The sequence below is a fragment of the Pristis pectinata genome, chromosome X (assembly GCF_009764475.1).
Source record: "Pristis pectinata isolate sPriPec2 chromosome X, sPriPec2.1.pri, whole genome shotgun sequence".
In the NCBI taxonomy this organism is placed as follows: Eukaryota; Metazoa; Chordata; class Chondrichthyes; order Rhinopristiformes; family Pristidae; genus Pristis; species Pristis pectinata.
Window position 1 is genome coordinate 1,195,006 of NC_067450.1, and position 22,230 is coordinate 1,217,235.

Here is a 22,230-nt window from a genome sequence, read left to right on the forward strand (position 1 = left end):
GTAGTGGTACAAAGGCACCTGTAGGTCTTAGTTCACAAAAACACAAAACAATTAGCATGCAGCTACACTAAGTAATTAGGAAGGCTCATTGAACATTTGTCTTTATTGCAAGGAGTTTGGAGTAAAAGATTAGGGATGTGTTATGTTCAGTTTTTGTCTTATTTAAGGAAGGATGTTGATGAAGGAAGGCAGTTGGGAGTGCATGTTGTGGATGCGAAGACATTAAATCTATTCAAGGCAGTAATTGGAGTCGAGGGATATGGGATGAGCAAGAAGTCAACGTTGAGGTCAAGACTGGATCAGCCATGACCTTGCTGAATGGTAGACCACCCCTGCTTATGTTCCATTTTCTTAATGGATAAACTTGCAGACACTTTTGTGGGTGATTGAGTTTCTTATTTATAATTCATATAGTTTTCAGTTCTCAATATGTGCATCAACTCTCAGCTACTTCCACTTGTGTTCGGTAACATGAAGGAGATGGGGGATTTCTTGTGTGTGTGGGTGGGGGGGTGGAAGTATGTGTTTAACTCGAGTGCTTTTCTGCTTTTACATTAACTTGGAAAGTGCAGCAATCTTTGTAATGAGGAAATGAATCGTCTTTAACTCTCGGTATTGTTGTGAAAACTAACGTATATAATGTACCATCTTGATGCAAGAAATGTTTCAGTACACCTACTTAAGAGCCTCAAAGACAAGAGGTGTATGCTATTTGGTCCCTCCAGCCTGCTCCAGCATTCAACAAGGTCTTAACCAGCCCTCTACCTGAACACCATTTTTCTGTCTGATCCCCATACTCCTCCATTCCTTTAATATCCTGAGATCTGTCAGTCGCATTTTTGATCACGATCAGTGACTGAGCCTCCACAGGCCCCTAGGGTAGAGAATGCAGAAGGTACACCACCTTCAGCCTGAAGAAACCTCTCCCTTCTATCCTAAATGACTGACCCCTTATTCTGAGACTGTGACTCCTTAGAGGACACATCCATCCTGTTGAGTCCTTTTAAGAGCTTGAAATGTTTCAATGAGATTGCCTGTCACTCTTCTAAGCTCTAAAGAATACAGGCTGAGCCTACTCAATCTCTCCTCAACCAAACTCACTATCCCAGGAACCAGGGAGACACCCTCAGGGCGGCATGGTAACGTAGCGGTTAGCGGGACGCTATTACAGCGCCAGCGATTGGGGTTCGATTCCCGTCGCTGTCTGTAAGGAGTTTGTACGTTCTCCCCGTGTCTGCGTGGGTTTCCTCCGGGTGCTCCGGTTTCCTCCCACATTGCAAAGACGTACGAGTAGGTTAATTTGGGTTTAAGATGGGCGGCGTGGACTCGCTGGGCTGGAAGGGCCTGTTGCCACGCTGTAAATAAAATTTTAAAAAAAGTCAGCTCTCCATAGATGCTGCCCGACTGGCTGAGTTCCTCCAGCTTTTTGTGTGTTGTCCCAGGAACCAGATTGGTGAATCTTGGCTAAACTCCTTCTATAGCAAATAGGGACCAAAACTGTACACTGGGTGTGATCTCACCAGGTCCTTACCTAACTGTAGTAAGACATCTTTACTTTTGTGCTCAAATCCTCTACTTAAACTCAGTAACTTCCTCGTCATTCCAACTGTGCACTTTATCCTTTACTGTTTAAAGCCCTGCATTAGTTACCACCCATACTGGTAATTTACACATCTTGTAATCAGTCTGTGGAACTACTCCCACATAACCATGCTGATGGCACATTCAGAGGGAAGAAACATTCCATTTATTGATTGTTTAATTGATTAAAATGTAAGGCTCTAATGGCAAGACTCCATATGGAAATTAGGTTGATGAAAATCAGCCTATCAATTGATTTGTGTGTGTTTTCATTCTTCACCTCACAAAACCCTTCTTTCCACTCCACCTCCAAATTCTCCAGTGAGTCCTGGAGAGGAGAGACTGTATAAGGTTGGTTCAGTTACTTTTTCTTCTGTCTGGGGGATAGTTTAGGCCCAAATAATCTACTAGGGTTCCCAGCATGTGAAGAGCAATCCCTAGCTACGCTCGTGTTGATATTTATCCATTTCCTAAACCTCCTATTACCCTCTGCAAATAAATTATGGTCAAGTTTGTGTTGTAGGCCAGCTTAGATCCAGCAAGGAGCGATAATTTTTTTTTACACATGGCTAGAATTTGATCCCAGAGGTGAAAGGTTTGTCTGATATTTCCTTTGATATGTTTTGAGAGTTTTGTTTTGTCTTTGGCAGAAAGTCCTTGAGAAATTTGGAGCGTTTCTAGGTGAAGCAGAGATGCTCCTGAGCATGCTGGTGAAGGAGGAGCTGGCAGATTGGAAGAGGCGGCAACAGAAGGCCTGTATCGGTGCCCCTTTGAATGTTTGCTTGGACCAACTGGAGGACTGGTATGCAGAACGATGGCTTGTGCCGATTGGGGGAGGTCTTGTAGTTCACTCTAATCCAAACCTTGTCCTATACATGGCACAATGTCCAGCATGGATCACTGAATACCAATCAACTGGTTTGGTTTTAATTTTCTTTCGTTATCCTTTTTTTATGTTCCTTTCCCTAGCTTATAGGTGCTGCTCTCAATCACAGCAGAGGGGCTGAGTTTGAGATGGCTGTTAATGGGAACAGATGAGCGCGACATTGTTTTGGTGGCACAGACAACAAAGACTCAGCACCTAATTCCTCACTGTTTGTGGCAGGCTAGTTTGTGCAGACTTGATTTGCCCACTAAATGCAATGTAAGAACACCAAACAGGAGCAGGAGTCGTCCTTTGAGCCCGCCCGCCATTCAATACAAACGTAGCTGATCCACCCCGGGCCTCATTTCCTCTTCCCCACAGCCCTCAGTTCCCTGATCTTTCAAACATTTATCTCCCTCCTCTTTAAATCTTCCAGTGACCCACCCTTAGGGGCTGAGCATTCCAGAGATTCACCTCCCTCTGCGAGAAGAGGTTCCTTTGCACCTTGGTTTTAAATTAATTGCCCCCTAATCTTGTGATTGTGTCCCCTCATTCAAGACTCTCCCACTAGTGGAAACATCTCAACTCTGTCTGCTCTGGTATTGCCTCCCTCTCATCAGATCACCCTTCGTTCTTCTAAACCCCAACAAATACAGATGTCTGGCTGATATAATGTCTTACCTTATATCTTTATTAGTCACATGTACATTGAAACACACAGTGAAATGCATCTTTTGCGCAGTGTTCTGGGGGCAGCCCGCAAGTGTCGCCACACTTCCAGTGCCAACATGGCACACCCACAACCTCCTAACCCTACGTCTTTGGAACGTGGGAGGAAACCCACACAGACACGGGGAGAACGTACAAACTCTTCACAGACAGCGGCCGGAATTGAACCCGGGTTGCTGGCACTGTAAAGTGTTACGCTAACCGCTACACTACCGTGCCTGCCCAAAGTTCACATTTTCACAGACTTTGAACTTCCAAGATAATGCAGTTTAATTTGGCATTACTGCAAGTGTTGCCAAATTCTATTGCCCAGCAGAGTATTTTGTAACGCATTAAAACAAGTGAGGATTCTGAAGGATTTTCGAAGTCTAACTGGCTGTTGGTACAGCTGTCAGAGCTTTTGATTTGACTTCAAAGCTGCTGCTAAAGTACTTATTCTAAACAAAGTTACTACATTGGCTATTTTTTCATTCGTTTAATAATGTGTAAAATAGCAGCTCAAATCAGAGTATAGTATAAATCTCACAAATGCAAAACCCTTGCTTTTGCTGTGAGTGTGTAAAGGGTTTATTTGACACAACCTCATCACTACTGTGGCTTGGTGGAGGGATAATTTTAACTTCTGTACACCTTAATGAGGTCCAGACTAGAGAGTGAGCACATTTTCTGTCTGAAATAAAGGCACTTTAACCAACAACTTTGAAATTGATATAAATGTGCTGATGGTTATTATTTTTTGAAGGGCTTTGAGTTCCATATGGCTAGCTGTCCAGTAGAATGTTTCTTATGAAGTAAAGTGAGAAGGGTTTGTCTGGGTTGAACCCTGGTACTGATTTGCCTGTTACCCTCAACTCCGGTTATATTCTTATCTTCTAGGTTTACTGCATGTGCAGTGTGTTTGTTTCAAGTGAAAAGACTGCTGAAAAAGCTGGAGGAACTGGGAGATAAAGTGACCTACGATAAGGATCCATTTAAAATACAAAGGCCTACTTTGGAGAAGCATGCTAAAAATCTGCTAACCACCCTCATTAAAAGGTGCTAGACAGAACCTTGTTTGTTTAGGAGGGAAATTCTTATCAACTGGGGCCTTTCCTTGGTACTTGCCTACTTCATATGAAAGTTTATCCTGTGGCAACTGTTACAACGAAAGGTGTTGCAATACTTCTATTCAATATTAATAGTTTGGTTAGTTGGGCGAGATGGGCTTTCTGTGTGCTGGATAAGATTTCTTTATTAGTCACACGTACATTGAAACACACAGTGAAATGCATCTTTTGTGTAGAGTGTTCTGGGGCAGCCCTCAAGTGTTGCCACACTTCCAGCACCAACATAGCATGCCCACAACTTCCTAACCCGTACGTCTTTGGAATGTGGGAGGAAACCCACGCAGACATGGGGAGAACGTACAAACTCCTTACAGACAGCGGCGGGGATTGAACCCGGGTCTCTGGCGCTGTAATAGCGTTACGCTAACCACTGCACTACCGTGCCTGAACTGTACCATGAAGACTAGGATCTGAATTTTTTTTTATCTATTTAAAATATAAAAACACATACAAGTGCAGGGAGGTTTTGCTAGAACTGTAGACAGCACTCCTTGTGTTACGGTTGACTACTGAATACTATTCTCCTCACATAACAGGAGAGACGCTAGTGCACTGGAAAGGGTGCAGAGGAAGTAGTATCATGATTATTTCAGCATTTCATTTTTTTTCATTCCACATAAGAGGCCAGGAATTTGATCAGATGGGAGTAAAATTCTCATGACTAATTTCCAGATTAAGATATCTTTATTAGTCACACGTACATCGAAATACATCTTCTTGCGTAGTGATTTGGGGGGCAGCCCGCAAGTGTCGCCACGCTTCCGGCGCTAACACAGCATGCCCACAACTTCCTAACCCGTACGTCTTTTGGAATGTGGGAGGACACCGGAGCACCCGGAGGAAACCCACGCAGACACGGGGAGAATGTACAATGCTTAATTTCAAGAAGACCCATTAACCAGGCACTTATACCTCCCTGAGCTACTGCTAACTGGAAATATGTTTCAAAGTATTGTATTGTTATCTTTAAATTGAAATAAATTGTTTTTCATTTTAAAAATGTAGTGCATTTGTTGTGGAGAATCAGCCTTGTATGCCTCTTCAGAGTAAGATGCCTCTGGTTTTGAGAACAAGCTCACAGTTCGCTGTTAAGCCACGGTAAGTACAGATGTCACCGAATCCTTCAATGCAGTAGCAGAACCGTGTTTAAAACAGTTGACTCTATTGTAATGATTTGTGCTGAATTTTTGTACGTGGTGCAAGTAAGGCATAGGAGTAAATGAAGGGGCAATAAGAAGGGTATTTCATTTGTGCAACTCCTTCCTCTGACATCAGTTTGTGGCTTCTAGTCCTCTAGAGATGAGCCTGTAATCTAGGTTGATGTTCCTCATGAAGTAGATGTCAACTGAATTAGAGCTCCATGATCTCGAGATATTCTGGAGCACTTTGTAGCCAATCAAGTGCTTTAGCAGTGTAGGTACTGTTCCCACATGTGAAACGTGGCAGCCAATTTGTGCACAGCAATTTAATATTGACCCGATTATCTTTAAGCAAACTTGGTTGAAGCACAAGTATGAGGGCTTGTACTTAAAGAGGGCTTTCTTGAGGAGATGTTAAACCAAGTTTCTGCTACTCGCTTGAGTAAAAGATCCCTTAACACTATTTGAATATGAACAGGGAAATTCTGTGTAGTGCCCTGGCTGATTCTGGCTCTTTCTGTGGTGATACATCCAGCATAACCCAATTTTTAAAAAAAAGTCATTTTCTGAAAGCTGCTAGGAATCCTGTGGCAAGTAACTCATCTAACTCTCTAAAGCCTGTCCACCATCTACACGGCTCAAGTCGGCAGTGTGAGGGAACACTCTCCACTTGCCTGGGTGAGGGCAGCTTCAACAACACTCAAGAAGTTTGACACCATACAGGGCACAGTAGCCACTTGATAGGCAGCCCATCCACATCCATTCACTCACTCCACCACCGACGCACAGTAGCAGCAGTTTGTACCATTTACAAGATGCACTGCAGCAACTCACCAAGACTCTTCAGACAGCAGTTTCCAAACCCACTGTTTCTACCAGCTAGGACAAGGGCAGCAAAAGTACGGGGAACACCACCACTGAGAAGTTGGTCTCCAAGCCACTCACCATCTTGACTTGAAAATATATCGCCGTTCCTTCACCATCGCTGGGTCAAAATGCTGGAACTCCCTCCCTAACAGCATTGTGGGTGTACCCACACCTCAAGGACTGCAGCAGTTCAAGACGGCAGCTCACCACCACCTTCTCAGGGGCAACTAGGGAAGGGCAATTAAATGCTGGCTCAGTCTGCGAAGCCCACGTCTCTTAAAGGAATATATTAAAAAAAACTTGCAAAGAAAAGGAAGGATGGTTTTTCATACATTTAAGTAAATAAAACTGTTCAGAAAATCTGAACAGACTCCTGAAAAAAATGTTTGAATTAGTCTGCTCTTGGAAGGGTGCTGGGTGAATACATGTGTGCTTGTGTTATGAGTTTTTTAAATGACTTCTGTTGGTGGGGGGGTGCTATACCCCTTGCACATACCCCTGTCGGTATTACTACATTTATTTTCACTGGTAAGAAGTAGTAAGTTTTTAAAACCGTCAGTATCCACAATACGTGCAGAATAACATGTATAGGAATGTCTATAAGGTAGCACACTGAATATTCAGGCTGATGCAGTTTCTTGATAGTCAGATGGGTTTTTGCACACACTCATTACATAACATAGAACAGTGCAGCACAATACAGGCCCTTCAGCCCACAATGTTGTGCCGACCTTTAAACCTTGCCTAAGACTATCTAACCCCTTCTTCCCACATATCCCTCTATTTTAAATTCCTCCATATGCTTATCTAGTAATCTCTTGAATTTGACCAATGTACCTGCCGCCACCACCGCCCCAGGCAGCGCATTCCATGCCCCAACCACCCTCTAGGTAAAAAAACCTTTCTCTGATATCTCCCTTGAACTTCCCACCCATTACCTTAAAGCTATGCCCTCTTGTATTGAGTGTTGGTGGCCTGGGAAAGAGGCACTGGCTGTCCACTATGTCTATTCCTCTTAATATTTTGTACACCTCTATCATGTCTCCTCTCATCCTCCTCCTCTCCAAAGAGTAAAGCCCTAGCTCCCTTAGTCTCTCCTCATAATGCATACTCTCCAAACCAGGCAGCATCCATTAAAGTCATTGAATTGTACAGCACAGAAACAGGCCCTTCAGCCCACCACGTCCATGCTGGCTATCAAGTATCCGCAATAATCCTCCATACCCAGCACTTGTGTCTGTAGCCTTCATTTTGTTACCCCAGTGAGTCACCGAAATGTACAGCACAGAAACAGGCCCTTCGGCCCAACCATGTCCATGCCGACCTTTTGGCCCACCTGCACTAATCCCATTTGTCCGCATTCGGACCGTGTCCTCCTCTGCCTTGCCTAGTCTGTCAATTTGTGATGGTGCATGCAAGTAACTCCTTGTATCTTTGTACCACAAGAACAGGTGGGGAAAATCTGTGCACCAACCACTTCCCCATTTCCTACCATCCCCTACCCACCTCTCCACCACAGTGGGATTATTTCTGGCCCTTTAACAAACTGACAAAGCACTGGCTGAATGAGCTTTGTTTGAATTAGCCTTGAAATCTAGATTCTTGCTGGACCCACCTTTAAATTCTGTGTTCTGTTCTCTTTCAGTCTATTGGTGAAACTGTCAGAGGTGGGAAATCATCTAATGAAAGTGAAGGCTTGTATTGACAAGTAAGTGTTTATTGGTAACACTTATTCTTAAAAACAAAATATTCTGTTCTTCCACCTGCTCCTTATGATTAAGAGTGGTGGGCGATTGATTCTGTGGTTCTTTTATGACTTTCTATGTTACTGCAAGGAAAACTATTCCTTTCCTCTTCCCTTGTACTAACTCAGTGTAACTGCACTGTGTAATGAATTGACCTGTACGATCGGTGTGCAGGACGAGTTTTTCACTGGACCTCAGTACAAGTGACAATAATAAACCAATACCAATACACCAACGGTGCTGAGGTCGAGAGGGTTGAGAGCTTCAAGTTCCTTGGAGTGAACATCACCAACAGCCTGTCCTGGTCCAACCACGTAGATGCTGCGGCCAAGGAAGCTCACCAGCGCCTCTACTTCCTCAGGAGGCTAAAGAAGTTTGGCATGTCCCCCTTGACACTTAGCAACTCTTCGTGATGCACCATAGAAAGCATCCTACCTGGATGCATCACAGCTTGGTACAGAAACTGCTCTGCCCGGGACTGCAAGAAACTGCAGAGAGTTGTGGACACAGCTCAGCACATCACGGAAACCAGCCTCCCTTCCATGGACTCTGTACTTCTCGCTGCCTCGGTAAAGCAGCCAGCAAAATCAAAGACCCCACCCACCTGGGACATTCTCTCTTCTCCCCCTCTCATCAGGCAGAAGATACAAAAGCCTGAAAGCATGTACCACCAAGCTCAAGGACAGCTTCTATCCCACTGTTATAAGACTATTGAACGGTTCCCTAGTACAATCAGATGGACTCTTGACCTCACAATCTACCTTGTTATGACCTTGCACCTTATTGTCGACCTGCACTGCACTTTCTCTGTAGCTGTGACACTTTACTCTGCATTCTGTATTGTTTTACCTTGTACTACCTCAGTGCACTGTGTAATGAATTGATCTGTATGAACGGTATGCAAGACAAGTTTTTCATTCCAATTCCTTGTTGTGGGATTGGTATCGAGCTGATGCAAAGCACTCCTGGGAGGCAGCAGGATTCCACGAGAATGTTTTGAGAAAATTAATAGGTTTGGGTTTGTATCTCCCTGAAAGTTGGAGCACATTGCCGATGAGACGGAACTAGAAGGTCCAACTTCACTTCCTCACTGTGATTAAAATAATGTTGTACTTCCCATTTGTTTTTCCAGTTCAGCATTACTGTAAGAAAACTGAAAAATCTCTACTGTACAGTTGATCTTCACAGTGCTGCAATTTCCGAAGCATGTACAAATAGGCGAATCCTAATTTCAGGAAAAGGCCCGAGCCCAACAGTGGGATATTTTACCAGCTGGACGTAACGTGAAGGAGTGGGGCAGGAGGAGGCCACTCTGCTGCTCGGTCCTGCCCTGCCATTCAACAAGATCGTTGCTGATCCTCTACCTCAACACTATTTCCCTACCCTCTCCCCATGTCCCCGAATCCTTTTAAAACCCAGAAATCAAGTGATCTCTGTTTTGAATGAACTTGACTGACGCCTAATCGGGTGCTGTAGTTTGGCTTTTGAGGTGATGGAGGTTGGAAAGTGAGCCCTGGTTCCTGCTGGGATGTGGACTTGTGTGGAATGTTGGGGGAGAGCACGATTGGACTCGGCTCTAATCCCTTCCCCTGGGTTGAATAGCCGACTGACTGTCTCTGAGACTTGGTTTGGACAAGATACTGAAGGGCAGCTGGCACCTGTGGAATTGGCAACTTGGTTTATTATTGTCACTTGTACCGAGGTCCAGTGAAAAACTTGTCTTGCAAACCCATCGTACAGGTCATTTCATTTCACAGTGCATTGAGGTAGTACAAGGTAAAACAATAAAGGATTCAGAATAAAGTGTTACAGGCAGACAATAAGGTGCAAGGTCATAACGAGGTAGATCGAGGTCAAGAGTCCATTTTATCATACAAGGGGACCATTTCAATAGTCTTACAACAGTGGGATAGAAGTCATTCTTGAGCCTGGTGGGAAGTGCTTTCAGGCTTTTGTATTTTCTGCCCGATGGGAAGGGGGGAGAAGAGAGAATGTCCGGGGTGGGAGGGGTCTTCGATTATGCTGGCTGCTTTACCAAGGCAGCGAGAGGTAAAGACAGAGTCCATGGAGGGGAGGCTGGTTTCTGTGATGTGCTGGGCTGTGTCCACAACTCTCTGCGGTTTCTTGCGGTCCTGGGCAGAACAGTTGCCGTACCAAGCTGTGATGCATCCAGATAGGATGCTTTCTATGGTGCATCGATAAAAATTGGTGAGGGTCAAAGGGGACATGCCAAATTTCTTTAGCCTCCTAAGAGAGGCTAAGATAGCTCAGAGAGAGCCAGCACCTTCCACGAGAAGAGAGAATTCTCGAGGTGGGTGGAAAATTGGTGGATTAAGTTCCCTGATCAAGAAGTTTTAATGGTGAACAAACAACAGTTTGGTCATTAACTGTCAACAACAATTATCTGCACTGAGTTTTGCTTCCATTAAATCTTTTGCTTTGGTACCCATTTCTACTAAGTGATGGTAATTGCTCTTGCGTCATCTGTGTTTGCAGTACTGTCCATGTGAGGTCATTTAAAATATTTGCCAGGAACATTTTTCTCTGCTTTTTGAAAGGGAAAAGAGTTGGGTGTGATGGAATGCTCCTTTTAAATGATTAAATTGGTCGCATCTGGTTATGATATCCAGACCAAGTGTCTTTTACAGCCTTTGAACGTCATTTTTGTCCAGCTGAGATGGACAAAGAAAACCTTAAAGCATTTGTGAATTCTATTTTTTTTTAAACTTGCAGGAATCCACCAAATGGAAAAGGGTAAGCTTTGTTTTAAACTAGCCTGTGCATAGAAATCTATTTAAACAGTTAACTGTTTCCTTACTGATGGGCTTAAGAAATGATCGACTGATTGCTCCATTTTGAACAAATCGTTTTGTTACCGTCCTTGTTGACTAAATCTGGCCAAGAAGATTAGCCAGTAGTTTTTTCTTAAACACCTGCTTTGGAAAAGTAGACTTCATTTTTTTTTGTCCCCAGGGTCAAGGCAGCGATTCAAACAATTTGTTGATAAGCTGTAGAACCCAAGACTAAAATAAATAGTATTTGCTTCAGATTAGGGTCTATTCAAGACTGAATTCAGTTGAGGAGGGAGTAAAGGGATAAGGGTTTAGGAGAGGAGTAAAGAGAAAATTGTTAATGTGGGTAAAGAACGCAAGGGTAAACTTGATAGCTTTCTCGTTGGAGAGCTATCGAGAACAGTTACTTAGCACAATCCTGTGTAATCCTGAGCTGAATTCCAAACCTTGTATATCCTATTAAACCATCTATGTCCACCATTATGTCATTGCTTATCTGTGCCCTTTCTTTCTTCCTGCCCTTCCCCATTGTTGAAAGTCCTATTCACAGTTTATTCACGTCAAGACTTTAGTTCCTTAGTGCTCTGCTCACTGCCCTCCCAAGTAACACCTTACAGAAACTCCCTTGGTCACATTGTGGTCTTCACTAATCACCCCTGTGCTCGCTTGGCTTCAGTTGGTCCCCTGTCCTGATGCATTGACTTCAAAGTTGACTTGCTATCTGTGTCGTCACATTTCTTCAGCCACCTCCAGTCCCATGTCACAGCTTTACTCCCATTCCTTTTCCTTTCCCCCTCCGTGCTGCACTTCACCTATCGATGACGTTATCTCCATCACCGAGTTGTGTCCTGGAATCCTGTCTGGAATCTCTTGATTGCATCTCTAACGCACCTTTGAAATTTTCCTTGCAATCCACCTATTCAGCTATGTTTTATTATCCCTCTTAGCTGCTGATTAGATTCCGCCCTTGTTAAAGCTGTGTTTGCTATGTTACAATAGTTGTGTAAGTGTAAGTGCAAGTTCTTTGATAAAGTTGGGCTTGAAGGGGCAAAAATGTAGTTTTGCTGCTCTTGTAGGGAGCAAGACAAAGTGCTACTGAAATGACCCGTCAACCAACAGCAAAAAGGGGAAGCCACTGAAGTAATTACTTGTAATAGATTCTGATTTAGTCTCAGATGGATACAGCACTGAAATGGGCTTTTCGACCCACAAGTCTGTGCCGGCCATCAAGTACCCATTTGCATTAATCCCATTTTATTCTCCCCACATGCTCATCAACTCCACCCCCCCTCCCCCGCCAGATTCTACCCCTCACTAAGGCCAATTAACACACCGACCCCACACGTCGTTGGGACGTGGGAGGGAACTGGAGCACCCAGGGGAAACCCACGCAGTCACAGGGAGAACGCATACACTGCACACAGTCAGCACCGGGGGTCAGAATCGAATTGGGGTCTCTGGTGCTGTGAAGCAGTGACCCTATGAGCTGCTCCACTATGCTGCCTGAGTATGTACCATTTACAAGGAGAGTGACTTTGAATTGCAAATTATTGGATAATATTACCAGTAAAGTCAATACTTCACTCACCAGGTATCGCAAATTCAATATCCTCGGCACATATGAGAAGGCAATGAACATGATGGAATCCAACTTTGGGGGCTTGTGCGTTGATTTCAGACATTTGGTAAGAGAGTGGCTTTCTTTTGCACCTGTTGCTGATCATTTTTTTGTGTAATTTTGTGTGGTGGGTTCCTGGTTTAATGAAGAATCCACAGTTTATCATAATTTCCTTCCAATTGCAGCAACTTAAGGAGCGGAAGTCTGTTATTGGAGGCAAAGGAAGTAATGAGGTAAAGCAAACCCTTTGGAGATTTCTACCCTGTTGCTTATCGGTTAGACTCTGAAGTTAGCCCCACACTTAATTCCCTGAAAGTGGCGTCACAGGTAGACAGGGTTGTAAAGAAGGCTTGTGGCACCCCAGCATTCATAAATCAAAGTATATCAGGAGAAGTCTGGAGGGTTGTGGACCGGGTGCAGGTAAATGGGACTAGCAGGATAAAGTTACAGTACAGACTAGAAGGGCCGAATGGTCTGTTTTCTGTGCTGTAGTGTTCTATGGTTCTACTATTAGTGGTATCCCAAGATGCTGAGATGATGTTTCTAAATTTTTAAAAACAAATCAAAATACCAACGATGTTGGAAACCTCCAAACAAAACCGGGAAATGCAAATACTTGCAACAGGTCGGGCAACATCTGTCATGCGAGAGCCCTCGTCCATTGATGATTTGGCTGCTGCGATATCTTTCGATCGTGAAGAAGGGGGTCAACTCTGAGAACGTTGACTGGCCTGTGTTCTCCTGGCAGATGGTGCCTGACCCGTTGTGTGATGCCAGCCTCGTCTGGTTTTCTTACAGAATTGTGGAAGTTGTGTGGGTTTCACCAGTTTTCGCCTGGGGCTGCTTTGGCGTCACTAGTTTCTGCTTGGAGGCAGAGTGGACGAGCAAGTCGTTTAAGCCGTCAGGATTCTGGGGCATGAATGGAGTTGCTTTGTTTCATACCAGGAAACATATGCAATCCTGTTAAAACATTTTATGTATATCTTGTATTTTTATAAAAAAAAGTGGCATGATCCTTGTGCAAGTTTTATAAGCGCTTCATAGAGCCCGTGAGCTGCAATTTCTGTGCCTGTTTTATTTGTCCTCCTGTTAACGTTGTTCTCTTTCTCCCTCGTTCACTCAACACCCCCCCACCCGTCCTCACCAGGCTTCACTTATTGTAACAGAGGAGCTGCATCTTATTAGCTTTGAGACTGAGCTGGTTTACCAAGATCTCAACATCAAACTTGAGGTAAGTCTTCCACCTAACTGTCCCCATGGGAGCATTGCCATAGATCCAGTCAGTGAAACGCTGAGTCAATACTCGGAGGAAGAGGGAAGGTTAGAACATAGAACAATACAGCACAATACAGGCCCTTCGGCCCACAATGTTGTGCTAACCTTCAAACCTCGCCTAAGACTATCTAACCCCTTCCTCCTACATATCCCTCTATTTTAAATTCTTCCATATGGTTATCTAACAATCTCTTGAATTTGACCAATGTACCTGCCCCCACCACCGCCCCAGGCAGCGCATTCCATGCCCCAACCACTCTCTGGGTGAAAAACCTCCCTCTGATATCTCCCTTGAACTTCCCACCCATTACTTTAAAGCCATGCCCTCTTGTATTGAGCATTGGTGCCCTGGGAAAGAGGCGCTGGCTGTCCACTCTGTCTATTCCTCTTAATATTTTGTATACCTCTATCATGTCTCCCCTCATCCTCCTTCTCTCCTCATAATGCATACTCTCAAAACCAGGCAGCATCCTGGTAAATCTCCTCTGCACCCTCTCCAACGCTTCCACATCCTTCCTATAATGAGGCGACCAGAACTGGACACAGTACTCTTAAGTGTGGTCTAACCAGAGTTTTGTAGAGCTGCATCTTTACCTCACAGCTCTTATACTCAATCCCTCGACTTAAGCTAACATCCCATAAGCTTTCTTAACTATTCTATCCACCTGTGAGGCAACTTTCTGGGATCTGTGGATATGAACCCCCAGATCCCTCTGCTCCTCCACAGTACCCAGAATCCTGCCATTAACTTTGTACTCTGCCTTGGAGTTTGTCCTTCCGAAGTGTACCACCTCACACTTCTCCGGATTGAACTCTGGGTTGTGCCCTTGTGCTAAATGAGATGGGCTAAGAATAGATTTGGGAAGTTGAAGACGGGCATCTACAAGGCACCGTTGGCCGTCAGCATAAACTGAAACATACACCACCACGACTTTTAATGTTATGCCTCACATACCTCTTACTCCATGGTTACAACCGAGACAGAGGAGTTAACCCCGATCCATCCCAAGGGGCATGCTGGGAGTAGTGGCCTGTGTACCCAAGAACGAGGCAGCAACGTGGTGAAGCTGCAACACACAACATTGTGCACTGAGCAGTGAAAACAGCATGAACTAGACAGAGCTAAGTGATCCTACAGCCAATGGATTGGATCCCAGCGATGCAGTCCTGCCACATTTAGGCGTAACTGGTGGTGGACATGAGAAGAGGAGGACTCAAGAACATCCCCGTCCTCAACTATGTCCAGCCAGAAGTCCTAGGTAGACCCATCTTGGCATCCTCCCGAGATCTTCACCATCACTAAAGCCAGTGTGAGAGCAAGAAACACCGAGAGCACAGGTGTGGCTAAGGCTCTGGGGCTGGGCATTATTCCTGTTGCATTAATAAAAGCCTGTGCTCCAGAACTAACTGTGGCTCTAGCCAAGGTTCCGGTACAGTGACCATGCTGGCATCGACCCAACGATGTGGAAGATTGCCCAGGTATGTCCCATTCACAAAGTGCCGGACAAATCCAATCAGACTGTGCACTGGCGGATTCTCAATCATCAACAAGGCACAAGTCAGGAGTGTGACAGGGAAAGCCCCACGCTCATCCGGACGAGTGTGGCTCTAATAATACTCACGAAACTCGACACTATCCAGGACAAAGCAGCCTGCTTGGTTGGTGCTTTATCAACCACCCTGAACACTTGCTCCCTCCACCACTGACATGGTCTGTGCCGCATGTGTCATCTGCAAAATGGATTACCCTTCCAGGTTACTCCATTAGCACCTCCCAAGCCTCCTCCCTCTACCATCCAGAAGAATGAGGGCAGCAAGTGCAGGGGGGTGCCACCACCCGCAGGTTCCCCTCTCCGCTGCACACTGTCCTAACTTGGAAATGTATCCTGGTGCGTCCTCATCGCTGGGTCTTAACCCCGGGGCTGCCTCTGGCAGTGCTGTGAGAGCACCTTCACCACACCAACCCCCCCCGCCCCCCCCCCCCCCCCCCCCCCAGCCTTTCCCAGGGGTGACTAGGGATCTAGGGATGGGCAGTAAATGCTGGCCTTGGCAGTAGTGCCGAGATCCCGAAAAAGGAAAAGATATTAAAAAGCCGAAAAAGTTGGTGGTTTGACTGTACGAATCTCAGACAGTCAGAGAGACGTACAGCAGGGAAACAGGCCCTTCTGCCCACCGAGTGCACACTGACCATCACCCACCCATCTACACCCATCCCATTCCACTCTCCCCGCGTTCCCATCAACTCCCCCCAGATTCCACCCCTCACCTGCCCACTGGGAAGCAGTTTACAGCCGATCAACCCACCGACCCCGCACGTCGTTGGGACGTGGGAGGAAACCGGAGCACCCAGGGGAAACCCAACGCGGTCACAGGGAGAACGTGCAAACTCCACACACACACACACACACACACACACACACACACACACACACACACACACACACACACACACACACACACACACACACACACACACACACACACAGCGTCGAAGGTCGGGATCGACCTGGATCTCTGGCTCTGTGAGGTAGCAGCTTTAGTTGCGGCACTGCTGTGCCACCCCCAAGTTTTATCGTGCCTATGTTCATTCTTCAGCTAATCTCGAGAGCTGTGTTCTTTGACTGCTGGTGACGTGTCTTGCTATTTTTATTCAGCTGAGCTACAAAGAGTTGCTAGAGCTGTTCTGTTAGGTTTCAGAAGGCCTCTCAGATTTCTCCTGTCATAGCTGTGCTGCAGTTGTCAATCTAGCAGCTTTCTTCACACCTGCCTGATACTCAATACTTCAACTGGAAGCTTTCTGACATAGTGACCGTGTACAGGGGGAAGAAACTGGCAAGCCAGCTGTGTTGTGGAACCTGATCTTATCTGTTGCAATTGGAATTTGTGTGCAGAGTTGCTTCAATAAGATTTTGGCCAAGTCCACTTTTGCACCCGGGATTAGTTTCTGTAGTGCAGAACAATGTACAGTTTCTGATAGTGTATCAAATTCCTCCTTACTGTCAACAAAGGTGCATAAGACGCCTGCCTGTGAAATTGATGGTCCTTTCACTCCTTTCTAACTGCCTAGAAGAGCTGATTTTGTTATTGACCTACGTAAGCTGATTTTAAAAAAGGAACTTGATTTTTGGATTGAGCAAGAATCCGTGACTAAACTACAAGCAACTGCATTTTTCAAAGGGCAACGTACTCTCGCCCTTTACGTTTGTGACTTTTGTGAGTGGTTTGAGTCAGGTATGGAGCCTGGAAACAGGCCATTGAAGTTCACCGAGTCCATGATGACTTGTCAGCCATCCGCTTACATAATCCTACATTAACCCCACGTTTTTATTCTCCCCACATTCCCATCCACTTCCTCCCCCCCCGATGCTCCTACCCACCTACACAGCAGGGCACTTTACAGCGGCCATTTAACCTACTGACCCGCATGTCTTTGAGATGTGGGAGCAAACCGAAGCACCTAGAGGAAACCCACACAGCCACAGAGAGAACATGCAAACCACGCGCGTGTGTGCACACATGCATGCCCCACCGGAGGTCAGGATCAAACCTGGGCCTCTGGTGCTGTGAGGCAGCGGCTCTACCTGCTGCACCGCTTGAATTGCGGCAATTTGCGCCGCTTGTTTGCATGAATTGAATTGCAATCAGGTTGCTGCTTGTGGGAGCTTGCTCTGCAAAAATTGGCTGCGTAAGTGACTACAAAATTTTTGGGACGTTCAGAGGAAAGGCACTTTATAATTGAAATTTATTTACCTTTCATGCATTGCAATATTGGTTAAATAGTCTGTAGTTTTATTTTTTCTCTGTAATTTCCTTGTTTTTGACAGACTTGCACTCTGCCTGTGGTCGTCATCTCAAATGCCAGCCAGCTCCTTAGTGGCTGGGCTTCAGTGGTTTGGTACAACATGCTCTGCAGTGACCTTCAGGTAAGGGTCTTCGAGTTGTAGGGGGAAGCATCTGGGGTGGTTCTCAATCCCCTTCTGCCTCAGTTACAGAGGATGCTGAAATCTACTGACTATAGAATCTGACGAGGGGTGGTAATAACTTAAGAGCAGAAGCAGTGTCTGCTGGGTGGACTTTGATGTATTTGCTGTTCCATGTGGCAAGGTTATTTTTCCAAATGCTATAGGAGGCCATTTGGCCCATCAGGTTTATGCTGGCTCTTGGAGCAATCCCATCAGTACCATTCCCTCCCCTGTAACTTTTTTTCTCTACCTCCTGCCCATCAACTTTTTTTGTCCCCTCCCACCCTGATTTTCCTGCCAGCCAGCTGCACTGGGGGAAATTTACAGCAGCTGACTAACTTCCCAGCACCTCTTTGGGATGTGGGAGGAAAACTGAGGACCTGGGGGAAACCTATGCATCAACAGGAAGGATGTGCAAACTCCACGCAGACAGCACCTGTGCTCAGGATCAGACTTGGGTCACTGGAGATGCACGGCAAAAGCACTAGCCACTACATACAAGTACGCTGCTGAGGCAGGCCCCAGATGTTCCTGGGAGGTGAACTAAACCTTGAGGTCACTTGATCTAATGGTTAAGATATTAAAAAGATTTGATAAGGTAGATAAGAATATTTTTTTCTGTAATAAAAAAAATTGCTGGAAACACTCAGCAGGTCAGGCAGCATCCATGGAGAGAGAAGAAGGATTAACATTTCAGGCTTAAGCTCCTCTGTCAGAAGTGCAAAAGGGAGAAAACACATTACAGTTTAAAGATGCAGAGAAGGCGGGGAAGGAATGGATAGGACAAAGGGAATATATCTGTGATAGGGCGAGGCCAAGGCTTGCTGAGGGGATAAGATATATAAGATATCTTTATTAGTCACATGTACATCAAAACACACAGTGAAGTGTACCTTTTTGCGTCGAGCGTTCTGGGGGCAGCCCGCAAGTGTCGCCACGCTTCCGGCACCAACGTAGCATGCCCACAACTTCCTAACCCGTACGTCTTTGGAATGTGGGAGGAAACCGGAGCGCCCGGAGGAAACCCACGCAGACACGGGGAGAATGTACAGACTCCTTACAGACAGTGGCTGGAATTGAACCCAGGTTGTTGGCGCTGTAATAGCGTTGTGCTAAACACTACGCTACTGTACCTGCTGTGATAAGCTGTGGACAAAGCCTTCCAACTATTTTTTGTGGAGAAGTCCAGTGTAGGCGGAAAGAATTCACGTAGAGTCCGGGCTTTATCATCAGAACAAACTTTCCCTTAATTACAAAGTGACATGGCCATGGACAAGGGAGTCACTCGTCCTGGAACGAATGCTCCCTGATCCAAAGCTTCCATTATTCTTACCCTATTTCTTATTTACTTCTTGCCCATTATCGCTACCCTGCATGCGTTGTGTATACGTAGAGTGAGGGAAGCCTTTTGCAGTGTTAAGCTTCAGTGCCTATGTGCTACTGAGCTGTCAAGCTTCAGCACCTCGTGCTACCTGAGCCATGGGCAGTTCCATCTTTACCTTGTATGTACAATGGCAAGCTTCTGTCCTGGAGTTATGGGATGGCTGGTAACTAGGCATGGGTTTACTATAGCTCCCTTCTGTCTGCAATCGGTGGTTCGGGTTGGCTTGAATCAGTCCCAGCTGCCCTTGCCTGGTATCCACCCTGCAGAGTCCCCCTTTATCTCCCTGCTACAAGACCACTCCCCTGTTCTCTACCATAGCACTACAGAGCCATTTCACTATTCCCTACGACATTCAGAATCAGGGCATACAACCTTGGAATTGGAGCCAGTCCTTTCAGGAAGCAAATCAGGAAACTGTTGTCCATTTGGTAAAGATGTTCCCAGTTTGTTATTGTTGAAAATTGCTGTGTTACTTTTCTGCCCCCTGGCTGGGTGTCGGAGAGTCTCGGGATTTGGGCTGAGAAAGTTCTTCACTTGGGGATTGTGAATCGTTGGCTGTACTCGGTCAATGAGAAAATCGAAGAGTAGGATAGTTTCTGTAAATCAACCTAAGGGAATTGAGAGATTGGGCATGAAAGAGGAATCAAAACAGGAGATCAGGTATGAAGGGTTAAGTCGCTGACCTGCCTCTCTTTCATGAGCTTCAAAGATAAAATATCAACACATGTCATTTTCTGCATAGAACTACAATCTCTGCAGGAAGAACTTGGAGAGTTAAGATTTGTTCCTGTCTCTCCTAGAATATTATGTTCTTTTCTAATCCTCCCTTGGCACCATGGAGTCAGCTCTCAGAGGCACTAAGCTGGCAGTTTTCTTCAAACACCAAGAGACATTTGGACCCTGAACAGCTTAACATGTTGGCAGAAAAATTATTTGGTGAGTTGATTGTTAATTTTCCTAGGGTAAGGGGTGTAGGTAGTGGTTATGTTACTGGGCGATAAGTCCAAAGGCCTGAATTAATAATCCAGTGAATGAGAGGTCCCTAGAGCTAGCCATGATGAATTGAGTTTTTTTTTAAAAACTGGTAATCAAAGAATTGTGACCATTAAGGATGCTTGGATTGTTATAAAAACACAATTGCTTGCACTTCAATCACCCCTCATCTCGACTGGTCTCCTTTGTTTCCTCAACATCACCTTGAGGTCACCCTAAACTCTGCTGGTGCATGTCCTAACTTGCAGCACATTCCATTCGCCTGTCACCTGCGTACTTACTGGCCTACTTACTTACTGACCTTGCTGAGCAAAGCTCTGTCATTAAAAGAAAGATCACTACTAACGCCTCCACAATCTCTTCAGATCCCTCTTTCAGATCCCTGGGGTGTAGTCCATCTGGTCCAGGTGACTTATCCACCTTCAGACCTTTCAGCTTCCCAAGCACCTTCTCCTTAGTAATAGCGACTACACTCACTTCTGCCTCCTGACTCTCTCGAATTTCTGGCAAGTTGCTGGTGTCTTCCACAGTGAAGACTGACACAAAATACTTATTCAGTTCGGTCGCCATTTCCTTGTTCCCTATTACTACCTCTCCAGTGTCATTTTCCAGCGTCCAATGTCCTCTCTTGCCTCTCGTTTACTCTTTATGTATCTGAGAAAACTTTTGCTATTCTCTTTTATATTATTGCCTAGCTTTATATTTCATCTTTTCCCCCCTTATTGCTTTTTTGCTTAAAGTTTCCTTTTGTTGGTTTTTAAAAGCTTCCCAATCCTCCAGCTTCCTGCTAGTTTTTGCAATATTGTATGCCCTCTCTTTTGCTTTTATGCTGTCTTTGACTTCCTTTGTCAGCCACGGTCGCCACATCCTCCCTGTAGAATGCTGCTGCTTCTTTGGGATCAACTGATCCTGCGTCTTCCGAATTCCTCCCAGAAACTCCTGCTATTGCTGATCTCCCGTCATCCCTGCCGGGGTCCCCTTCCGATCAGCTTCGGCCAGCTCCTCCCTCGTGCCTCTGTAGTTACCTTTACTCAGCTGTAACACCGATACATCTGATTTTGGGATTTCCAACAATCAGATAGTAGGTTATCGGAGTTTTACTGTATTTCTCCAGTCTCTCAGTCACTTACCTCTGAAGTGACCCAGCAAGCTACTTGGTTGTAACAAACTTTTCAAAAAACCCAGCACTACCTTTGCAGAGCAGCAAGAGATTGGGAATAAGTCCTGGACTTACATTGATGTCCATATCCTTCCAATGACTTTTTTCACAAAACTGTTAATTTGGGTGCGACCATTGTTCCAAGCAAGTTCCAGGCACCTACCGCTCTCTGGGTAAAGAAACAAACTTGCCTCTCAAATCTCCTGTAACGTTTCCCCCTCTCGTCTTAAACCTATGCCTTCTAGTATTTGACATTTCCACCTGGGGGCGGGGTGGGGGGGGAGGTGGTGTGGGGAGACTCTGACTATCTTACCCTATTGATGCCTCACATAATTTTATAAACCTCTATCAGGTCTCCCCTCAGCCTCCAATGCTCCAGAGAAAGCAACCCAAGTTTGTCCAACCTCTCCTTATAGCTCATACCCTCTAACCCAGGCAGTATTCCTGGTAAACCTTCTCTGTGCCCTCTCCAAAGCCTCCACATCCTTCCTCTCGTGTGGCGACCGGAATTGTACCCAATTGGATAAATTGCAGCTGTATAAAACAATTCCCAAGGAATTGGGTAAAAAATTAAAAGGGGAAGATGTTCAGGGCTGTGAGGAAAGGGCAGGGCAGAGGGCATTGGGGAGCTGATTGTGGGCAGGACGGACCATATTATGTGGTGAAACTTTGGCTAAAATGACAAAATATATTATTCAGATATTTCAAGGACAGCTCCATTCCGTTTCCAGTTTATGTATTTTTTCTTGCATTGTTTAGGGGTTCAAGAAAACTATGCAGACTGTTGCATTACGTGGGCAAAGTTTTCAAAGGTAAGTGAACCTAATTTGACCTCCTAAGCTGTTCATACCCAAACTTGCCAACACTAAACTCTCCAAATTCAACATTAATTAAAGCAGGTCATTTTCAACTTCTCTTTTATGGCCCCTTCGGATGGCAGCCCAACGACCTGTCCCGATACTTTGCACAGTTCTCTCTTATTACTTAAATATCCCAATTTCAACAGTAGGAACAT

At 45.3% G+C, this 22,230-nt stretch overlaps 1 protein-coding gene across 5 annotated transcripts in view; it reads left to right on the forward strand.

The window, feature by feature from the left end:
- Positions 1-22,230, forward strand: part of LOC127566992 (signal transducer and activator of transcription 1-like) — a 69,704-nt gene that overhangs the window by 36,045 nt on the left and 11,429 nt on the right. For all 5 annotated transcript variants that reach the window (XM_052009589.1, XM_052009588.1, XM_052009586.1 and 2 more), the window contains 11 exons: positions 2,232-2,383; positions 4,052-4,210; positions 5,287-5,379; positions 7,933-7,995; positions 10,766-10,786; positions 12,416-12,509; positions 12,628-12,675; positions 13,590-13,673; positions 17,542-17,640; positions 19,864-19,999; positions 21,975-22,027. In XM_052009589.1, the coding sequence (XP_051865549.1) occupies positions 2,232-2,383; positions 4,052-4,210; positions 5,287-5,379; positions 7,933-7,995; positions 10,766-10,786; positions 12,416-12,509; positions 12,628-12,675; positions 13,590-13,673; positions 17,542-17,640; positions 19,864-19,999; positions 21,975-22,027 (1,002 nt within the window). The remainder of the gene's footprint in view (positions 1-2,231; positions 2,384-4,051; positions 4,211-5,286; positions 5,380-7,932; positions 7,996-10,765; positions 10,787-12,415; positions 12,510-12,627; positions 12,676-13,589; positions 13,674-17,541; positions 17,641-19,863; positions 20,000-21,974; positions 22,028-22,230) is intronic.